The sequence below is a fragment of the Coregonus lavaretus genome, assembly GCF_964263955.1.
Source record: "Coregonus lavaretus genome assembly, chromosome: 29".
Taxonomy (NCBI): Eukaryota; Metazoa; Chordata; class Actinopteri; order Salmoniformes; family Salmonidae; genus Coregonus; species Coregonus lavaretus.
Genome location: NC_140016.1, coordinates 21,313,376 through 21,323,444, shown reverse-complemented (window position 1 = coordinate 21,323,444; position 10,069 = coordinate 21,313,376). Strand labels below are relative to the sequence as shown.

Sequence of the window (10,069 nt, the reverse complement as noted above, 5' to 3'; positions counted from 1 at the left end):
ATGCACAGGTTTCTGTTGACAGATAATGAAATGCACAGGTTTCTGTTGACAGATAATGAAATGCACAGGTTTCTGTTGACAGATAATGAAATGCACAGGTTTCTGTTGACAGATAATGAAATGCACAGGCACTCGTACTCTCTTTACTGGTCTAATGCAGCTGTTACAAAAGAGCCATGGCCATAGGTATACAATGCAGCTACAGTGGGGTCTGAAATGATTGACACACTTGATAAAGATGAGCAATAATGAATGTATAAAATACATTATTCAAAAACTGAGCTATATTGTATGCAAAAAAAAAGAGAAGGGAAATTAATGTTATTTTATACTAGATTTTGTTTAACAAGTAATCATTATTTTCTCAAAAAGGTAGGGGTCAAAATTATTGACACCCCACTGTAAAATGAATGAATTGATAGTGAAATGAATCAGCCTGAACAATGTAGTCCTCTAGAATTAGAGCGTACATGATGTTTAAAAGCAGACAAACCTCAGTTTGAGCTTGTGCTTTTGTCTTCTTTCATCCTCTCCTTCAAGATGAAAACCGACTGACAGAAAAAAGGACCTGTGAGACATCTGGTGGAAACGGTAAAGGCTGTCAGAGCTACAGTCACGCATGCTGTCTCCCCCACCCTGCCAGCTTCAGCATGCCCACCTCCGAGGCGCAAGGTGTGGGCAGTAACTCCAGCACCGTGCCATGGGATCCTGGTTCCTCTGGTCCTCCTGGCCCCACAGACTGGCCGTCGGTGGCCAACAGCGTGGTGAAGATCGTGCTGATCTCAGCCATCGTGTGTGTGTCTCTGTTTGGTAACGTGGTGGTGTTGTTGGTGTTCCAGAGGAAGCCTCAGCTCCTCCACGTGGCCAACTGCTTCGTGCTCAACCTCCTCCTGGCAGACCTGCTCCAGACCGTGCTGGTCATGCCCTTTGCCATCGCTGCCACCGTACCCGGTGTGTGGCCCCTGGACGCCCGCTTCTGCCAGGCCCTGGTGGTGCTCATGCACCTGTTTGCCTTCGCCGGGGTGAACACCATAATCGTGGTGTCGGTGGACCGTTATCTGGCTATCATCCACCCGCTGTCCTACCCTACCCGCATGACCCCTCATCTGGGCACCAACCTAATCGCCTGCACCTGGGTGTTGAGTCTGCTCCAGAGCACGCCGCCCCTCTATGGCTGGGGAGCCATAGACTTTGACCGCAGGCATAACGTGTGTTCTGTGGTGTGGTCCTCCAGCCTGTCCTACTCAGTCCTGGTTGCCACTTTCTCCTTCGGGCTGCCGGTGCTCATCATGCTGGGCTGTTACTGGATGGTATTCAGGGCAGCTAGGAGGCAGAACGCCCTGGTGCACCCCATCCAGACCCACTCTAAGTCCCAGTCCAACCTGCCTCCGGATCCCCAGGCCCCCTGCCCTGGCAGCCCCCAGCGCCCACCCCAACAGGCACCCCCACCCCTGGACTCCTTCTCAGCCGGGGGGTACCCCATCCGGGGCAGGCACAGACGTTTCCACTACCACTGCAAGGCAGCCCGGGTGGTGTTCGTAATCATGGCCTCGTACATCCTGAGCATGGGACCTTACAGTGTTCTCAACACAGTCTCCATTCTCTCCAGTGCTGCTGTGCCTTCATGGCTGGCCTCCATAGCCCTGGTCCTCTTCTTCTTGCAGTGCTGCCTCCACCCATACATCTACGGCTACATGCACCGCAGCGTGAGGAAGGAGTTCCTGGCCCTGCTGTGTGGTCCACTCTGCAGGCAGGGCCATCCCTGCCACACCTCCGCCCAGGACAGCTGCTTCACCATGACCGACGGACGCTCCACGCACCACAACCTGCCCAGCCTGGCCACCCGTGTCTGCCCCCTCCGCACCTGGGAGGAGGGCACCACCACGGAGGCTACCTCCTCCTCCCCCACCACGGATAGGAGGTCCAGGGACAGCCGCAAAGAGACCACCAGCCTGAGCTCTGAGAGAGAGCTCACCGTTCACACCACCACCAAGTAGAACAGTCTACAGAGAAACAGCCAGGGAGATGGGTTGACTTGTCTTTCATGTGGCAGTTTTCCCCTCCAATGAAGACATCATGGTTAAACTTGAGATGATCTGCCTTCTAGTCTACTGGGTTGTCCATTCTGACATTGTCTGTTTGTTGTGATACGGGGTTGTTGTATTTTTGATGGCTAGATTGACCAAGTAATGATTATTTGCCATACACATGGTTCCAGGAAAGGAATTGCGACCTGAGTTGCAGTATTTTCCTTGAAAAGCCATTGTTGGTTCTCCTATTGTTAGGTTCAGGTTGACGGGTCATTGAAAAACATGTGTCTACTGTTATGTCTACAGGAGTACTAGACAGGGTCACCGAAGTGTATTTATTGAACATTTTGTGCATTCAAAAGTATGTTTTTAGATGGTATTAGCCGTTGAGAAATATAAAGGGGGGGTTTCTAGAGGGAATCTCTGTCAAATTGCCACGAAATAGATCAAATATTATCATATCAACTTGAAATAACATGCCACAAATGTATGTGACTGTGTATTTGACTGTTGTAAACGTTGCTACAGAACACAGCTTAGTATGTGTATCTTCTGTGGGGAGCATTATTAGAATGTGCTAACCGTTACCACTCACCCTGCCCATAGTGTATAACACGTGATGTCAAGGAAGAGGGACCAAAATGACCAGTGATTCATGAATCCGAATCACTAGTTTAGCACCAGAATCATCACCACTAGCTACCCATCATAAGCACAGCTGCCTTTCCTCTGCCTTTCCCAAACAGCATCTCATCTAGCTAATATCCCCCATTGATCTGTGCCCCATGATTCAGTCAGTCTAAGCAGCCTGCCAATCCAGCCAATTAATTCAGGGTGTTATGGGGACTGTGCACTGTGGAGTGCACATGCCTGTCCTTGAAGCCTCTTGAGCGGGCGAACACCACTCTCTCTGCCCCTGAACCATCTGGTTCCCTTTCAAAACACCTCGTTAGTTGAGCTGTGCAGTGTCTCATTGACTGTTCCCCTCCACTACCAAGTGGATGGCTCTACCAAGCCTTCTGAAAGCTACACTGTTCATGTTTGCCTTAGCCAGTTTTGCCCTCTCATCTCAGAGTTTCAAAGGAGGCTGAGAGCTCTCACAAACTCCTGTTACCTGTACGCGGCCATGCATCTTGGTAGGGCTCCACTGACTCCATATCAGCTCACTTAGCTTCTGTAAAGCGTAGATAGTATTAGAATACCATATCGGTATAGGTGTTACATTATCTTTTCACTTTATCAGAGCATAGTGCATGAAGGTCAGACTACTAGTCGATATGAAACAGGTTACAGTGTACTGTAAACCCAGTACTATAGCTACACGTTATTCATTTTGAGACCTCTGAAAATACTGATGGTCTAAAACTTTCAACATAGTACATTTACATACAATGCATTCGGAAAGTATTCAGACCCCTTGACTTTTTCCACATTTTGTTATGTTACAGCCTTATTCTAAAATGGATTCAATTGTTTTATTTCCCTCATCAAATCTACACATAATACCCCATAATGAGAAAACGAAAACAGGTTATTAGAAATGTTTGCAAATGTATAAAAAAACAAAAACAGAAATACCTTCTTTACATACAGTGAGGGAAAAAAGTATTTGATCCCCTGCTGATTTTGTACGTTTGCCCACCGACAAAGAAATGATCAGTCTATAATTTTAATGGTAGATTTATTTGAACAGTGAGAGACAGAATAACAACAAAAAAATCCGGAAAAACCCATGTCAAAAATGTTATAAATTGATTTGCATTTTAATGAGGGAAATAAGTATTTGACCCATCTGCAAAACATGACTTAGTACTTGGTGGCAAAACCCTTGTTGGCAATCACAGAGGTCAGATGTTTCTTGCAGTTGGCAACCAGGTTTGCAAACATCTCAGGAGGGATTTTGTCCCACTCCTCTTTGCAGATCTCCTCCAAGTCATTAAGGTTTCGAGGCTGACGTTTGGCAACTCGAACCTTCAGCTTCCTCCACAGATTTTCTATGGGATTAAGGTCTGGAGACTGGCTAGGCCACTCCAGGACCTTAATGTGCTTCTTCTTGAGCCACTCCTTTGTTGCCTTGGCCGTGAGTTTTGAGTCATTGTCATGCTGGAATACCCATCCACGACCCATTTTCAATGACCTGGCTGAGGGAAGGAGGTTCTCACCCAAGATTTGACGGTATATGGCCCCGTCCATCGTCCCTTTGATGCGGTGAAGTTGTCCTGTCCCCTTAGCAGAAAAACACCCCCAAAGCATAATGTTTCCACCTCCATGTTTGATGGTGGGGATGGTGTTCTTGGGGTCATAGGCAGCATTCCTCCTCCTCCAAACACGGCGAGTTGAGTTGATGCCAAAGAGCTCCATTTTGGTCTCATCTGACCACAACACTTTCACCCAGTTCTCCTCTGAATCATTCAGATGTTCATTGGCAAACTTCAGGCGGGACTGTATATGTGTTTTCTTGAGCTGGGGGACCTTGCGGGCACTGCAGGATTTCAGTCCTTCACGGCGTAGTGTGTTACCAATTGTTTTCTTGGTGACTATGGTCCCAGCTGCCTTGAGATCATTGACAAGATCCTCCCGTGTAGTTCTGGGATGATTCCTCACCGTTCTCATGATCATTGCAACTCCACGAGGTGAGATCTTGCATGGAGCCCCAGGCCGAGGGAGATTGACAGTTCTTTTGTGTTTCTTCCATTTGCGAATAATCGCACCAACTGTTGTCACCTTCTCACCAAGCTGCTTGGCGATGGTCTTGTAGCCCATTACAGCCTTGTGTAGGTCTACAATCTTGTCCCTGACATCCTTGGAGAGCTCTTTGGTCTTGGCCATGGTGGAGAGTTTGGAATCTGATTGATTGATTGCTTCAGTGGACAGGTGTCTTTTATACAGGTAACAAACTGAGATTAGGAGCACTCCCTTTAAGAGTGTGCTCCTAATCTCAGCTCGTTACCTGTATAAAAAAGACACCTGGGAGCCAGAAATCTTTCTGATTGAGAGGGGGTCAAATACTTATTTCCCTCATTAAAATGCAAATCATTATATAACATTTTTGACATTCGTTTTTCTGGATTTTTTTGTTGTTATTCTGTCTCTCACTGTTCAAATAAACCTACCATTAAAATTATAGACTGATCATTTCTTTGTTAGTGGGAAAACATACAAAATCAGCAGGGGATCAAATACTTTTTCCCTCACTGTAAGTATTCAGACCATTTGCTATGAGACTCGAGATAGAGTTCAGGTGCATCCTGTTTCCATTGATCATCCTTGAGATTTTTCTACAACTTGTTTGGAGTCCACCTGTGGTAAATTAAATTGATTGGACATGATTTGGAAAGGCACACACCTGTCTATGTAAGATCCCACAGTTGACAGTACACGTCAGAGCAAAAACCAAGCCATGAGGTTGAAGGAATTGTCCGTAGAGCTCCGAGACATGATTGTGTCGAGGCACAGATCTGGGGAAGGGTACCAAAATATTTCTGCAGCATTGAAGGTCCCCAAGAACACAGTGGCCTCCATTCATAAATGGAAGAAGTTTGGAACCACCAAGACTCTTCCTAGAGCTGGTCGCCCGGCCAAACTGAGCAATCGGGGGAGAAGGGCCTTGGTCAGGGAGGTGACCAACAACCCGATTGTCACTCTGAAAGAGCTCCAGAGTTCCTCTGTGGAGATGGGTGAAACTTCCTGAAGGACAACCATCTCTGCAGCACTCCACCAATCAGGCCTTTATGGTAGAGTGGCCAGACGGAAGCCACTCCTTAGTAAAAAGGCACGGCAGCCCGCTTGCAGATTGCCGAAAGGCACCTAAAGACTCTCAGACCAAGAGAAACAAGATTCTCTGGTCTAATGAAACCAAGATTGAACTCTTTTGCCTGAATGCCAAGCGTCATGTCTGGAGGAAACCTGGCACCTTCCCTACGGTGAAGCATGGTGGTGGCAGCATCATGCTGTGGGGATGTTTCTCAGCGGCAGGGACTGGTAGACTAGTCAGGATCGAGAGAAAGATGAACGAAGCAAAGAAGAGAGAGACCCTTGACGAAAACCTGCTCCAGAGCGCTCAGGGCGAAGGTTCACCTTCCAACAGGACAACGACCCTAAGCACACAGCCAAGACAACGCAGGAGTGGCTTGGGGCAAGTCTCTGAATGTCCTTGAGTGGCCCAGCCAGAGCCCGGACATGAACCTGATCTAACATCTCTTGAGAGACCTGAAAATAGCTGTGCACCGATGCTCCCCATCTAAATTGACAGAGCTTGAGAGGATCTACAGAGAAGAATGGGAGAAACTCCCCAAACACAGGTGTGCCAAGCTTGTAGCGTCATACCCAAGAAGACTCGAGGCTGTAATCGCTGCCAAAGGTGCTTCAACAAAGTACTGAGTAAAGGGTCTGAATACTTATGTAAATGTAATATTTTAGTTTTTATTTTTAACAAATTTGCAAAAATGTCTAAAGACCTGTTTTTGCTTTGTCATTATGCGGTATGATATTTGTTCCCTTAATTTTTTTGAGCAGTGTACAAATGCGCACATATCGATTCGGAAATGTATTGCTCAAAGCCATGGGATGAATGTACAGTCAGGCCCTATAATAATTATTGGCACCCTTGATAAAGGGCCGCCTGGAGTTTGATAAACGGCATTGGATCTTGGTTTGGAACTGGTGCTATGACCAGATTACATGAAAATAGAGCTCTGGTTACGCACACCAGTGGTGGGTTTGACGTTGGAAAAACAGAAACATATGCAGAAAAGTACCTCATACCTATGGTAAAATATGGTGGTGGATCTTTGATGTTATGGTGCTATTTTGCTTCCACTGGTCGTGGGGCCCTTAAGGTTAACAGCATCATGAACTTGACCAAGTACCTGGACACTTGGCTGCAAGTGGATCTTCCAGCGAGACAATAACCCCAATCAGTAATCAAAATCTACAAATAAATGGTTAATTGACCACAAAATCAACTTTTTGCAATGGCCATCTCAGTATACGTACTTGAACCCCATTGAAAACCTGTGGTTTGAATTGAATAGGACAGTCCATAAGAGCAGACAAAGGATATCAAGGATCTGGAAAGATATTGTATGGAGGAATGGTCTAAGAACCCTCCCAACGTGTCCTTCAATCTCATAAAACATTTTAGAAAAAAGTATGTTGTTATCCTCGCAAGCAGAGGGTGCTAGATTATTGAAAACAGGGATGCCTTTATTTTTGTTAATTGTATTAGTATAAAATAATTTCCCAATGATTTTAGCATACAATATAACTCAGTATTTTGTATTACTTATTTTATACAGTCTCTCTCCCTCCCCCCTTTATCAAGGGTGCAAATAACTATGGACCTTTTGTTGTCAGCAAAAATGTCTGTTTTTGCTTTGTCATTATGCGGTATGATATTTTTTTTTGGGGGGGGGGAATCAATTTTAGAATAAGGCTGTAACGTAACAAAATGTGGAAAAAGTAAAGGGGTCTGAATACTTTCCGAATGCACTGTAAATACACTGCTCAAAAAAATAAAGGGAACACTAAAATAACACATCCTAGATCTGAATGAATGAAATAATCTTATGAAATACTTTTTTCTTTACATAATTGAATGTGCTGACAACAAAATCACACAAAAATTATCAATGGAAATCAAATTTATCAACCCATGGAGGTCTGGATTTGGAGTCACCCTCAAAATTAAAGTGGAAAACCACACTACAGGCTGATCCAACTTTGATGTAATGTCCTTAAAACAAGTCAAAATGAGGCTCAGTAGTGTGTGTGGCCTCCACGTGCCTGTATGACCTCCCTACAACGCCTGGGCATGCTCCTGATGAGGTGGCGGATGGTCTCCTGAGGGATCTCCTCCCAGACCTGGACTAAAGCATCCGCCAACTCCTGGACAGTCTGTGGTGCAACGTGGCGTTGGTGGATGGAGCGAGACATGATGTCCCAGATGTGCTCAATTGGATTCAGGTCTGGGGAACGGGCGGTCCATAGCATCAATGCCTTCCTCTTGCAGGAACTGCTGACACACTCCAGCCACATGAAGTCTAGCATTGTCTTGCATTAGGAGGAACCCAGGGCCAACCGCACCAGCATATGGTCTCACAAGGGGTCTGAGGATCTCATCTCGGTACCTAATGGTAGTCAGGCTACCTCTGGCGAGCACATGGAGGGCTGTGCGGCCCCCCAAAGAAATGCCACCCCACACCATGACTGACCCACCGCCAAACCGGTCATGCTGGAGGATGTTGCAGGCAGCAGAACGTTCTCCACAGCGTCTCCAGACTCTGTCACGTGCTCAGTGTGAACCTGCTTTCATCTGTGAAGAGCACAGGGCACCAGAGGCGAATTTGCCAATCTTGGTGTTCTCTGGCAAATGCCAAACGTCCTGCACGGTGTTGGGCTGTAAGACAACCCCCACCTGTGGACGTCGGGCCCTCATACCACCCTCATGGAGTCTATTTCTGACCGTTTGAGCAGACACATGCACATTTGTGGCCTGCTGGAGGTCATTTTGCAGGGCTCTGGCAGTGCTCCTCCTGCTCCTCCTTGCACAAAGGCGGAGGTAGCAGTCCTGCTGCTGGGTTGTTGCCCTCCTACGGCCTCCTCCACGTCTCCTGATGTACTGGCCTGTCTCCTGGTAGCGCCTCCATGCTCTGGACACTACGCTGACAGACACAGCAAACCTTCTTGCCACAGTTCGCATTGATGTGCCATCCTGGATGAGCTGCACTACCTGAGCCACTTGTGTGGGTTGTAGACTCCGTCTCATGCTACCACTAGAGTGAAAGCACCGCCAGCATTCAAAAGTGACCAAAACATCAGCCAGGAAGCATAGGAACTGAGAAGTGGTCTGTGGTCACCACCTGCAAAACCAGTCCTTTATTGGGGGGTGTCTTGCTAATTGCCTATAATTTCCACCTGTTGTCTATTCCATTTGCACAACAGCATGTGAAATGTATTGTCAATCAGTGTTGCTTCCTAAGTGGACAGTTTGATTTCACAGAAGTGTGATTGACTTGGAGTTACATTGTGTTGTTTAAGTGTTCCCTTCATTTTTTTGAGCAGTGTACAAATGCGCACATATCGATTCGGAAATGTATTGCTCAAAGCCATGGGATGAATGTACAGTCAGGCCCTATAATAATTATTGGCACCCTTGATAAAGGGCCGCCTGGAGTTTGATAAACGGCATTGGATCTTGGTTTGGAACTGGTGCTATGGCCAGATGACATGAAAATAGAGCTCTGGTTACGCAAACCAGTGGTGGGTTTGACGTTGGAAAAACAGAAACATATGCAGAAAAGTACCTCATACCTACGGTAAAATATGGTGGTGGATCTTTGATGTTATGGTGCTATTTTGCTTCCACTGGTCGTGGGGCCCTTAAGTTTAACAGCATCATGAACTTGACCAAGTACCTGGACACTTGGCTGCAAGTGGATCTTCCAGCAAGACAATAACCCCAATCAGTGATCAAAATCTACAAATAAATGGTTAATTGACCACAAAATCAACATTTTGCAATGGCCATCTCAGTATACATACTTGAACCCCATTGAAAACCTGTGGTTTGAATTGAATAGGACAGTCCATAAGAGCAGACAAAGGATATCAAGGATCTGGAAAGATATTGTATGGAGGAATGGTCTAAGATCCCTCCCAACGTGTCCTTCAATCACATAAAACAGTTTAGAAAAAAGTATGTTGTTATCCTCGCAAGCAGAGGGTGCTAGATTATTGAAAACAGGGGTGCCAATAATTTTGTTAATTGTATTAGTATAAAATAATTTCCCAATGGTTTTAGCATACAATATAGCTCAGTATTTGTATTACTTATTTTAATAATAATAATAATATGCCATTTAGCAGACGCTTTTATCCAAAGCGACTTACAGTCATGCGTGCATACATTTTTGTGTATGGGTGGTCCCGGGGATCGAACCCACTACCTTGGCGTTACAAGCGCCGTGCTCTACCAGCTGAGCTACAGAGGACCAGATTTTATACAGTCTCTCTCCCGCCCCCCTTTATCAAGGGTGCAA

At 46.1% G+C, this 10,069-nt stretch overlaps 1 protein-coding gene across 1 annotated transcript; it reads left to right on the top strand.

Moving 5' to 3' along the window:
- Positions 1–650: 650 nt before the first annotated feature.
- Positions 651–1,997, top strand: LOC311104609 (putative G-protein coupled receptor 101; the record flags this gene model as incomplete). The annotated part of the gene is made up of 1 exon (XM_084146477.1): positions 651–1,997. The coding sequence occupies one exon, from the start codon at positions 651–653 to the stop codon at positions 1,995–1,997; it is 1,347 nt and encodes a 448-aa protein (XP_084002603.1).
- Between the last annotated feature and the right edge of the window lie 8,072 nt (positions 1,998–10,069).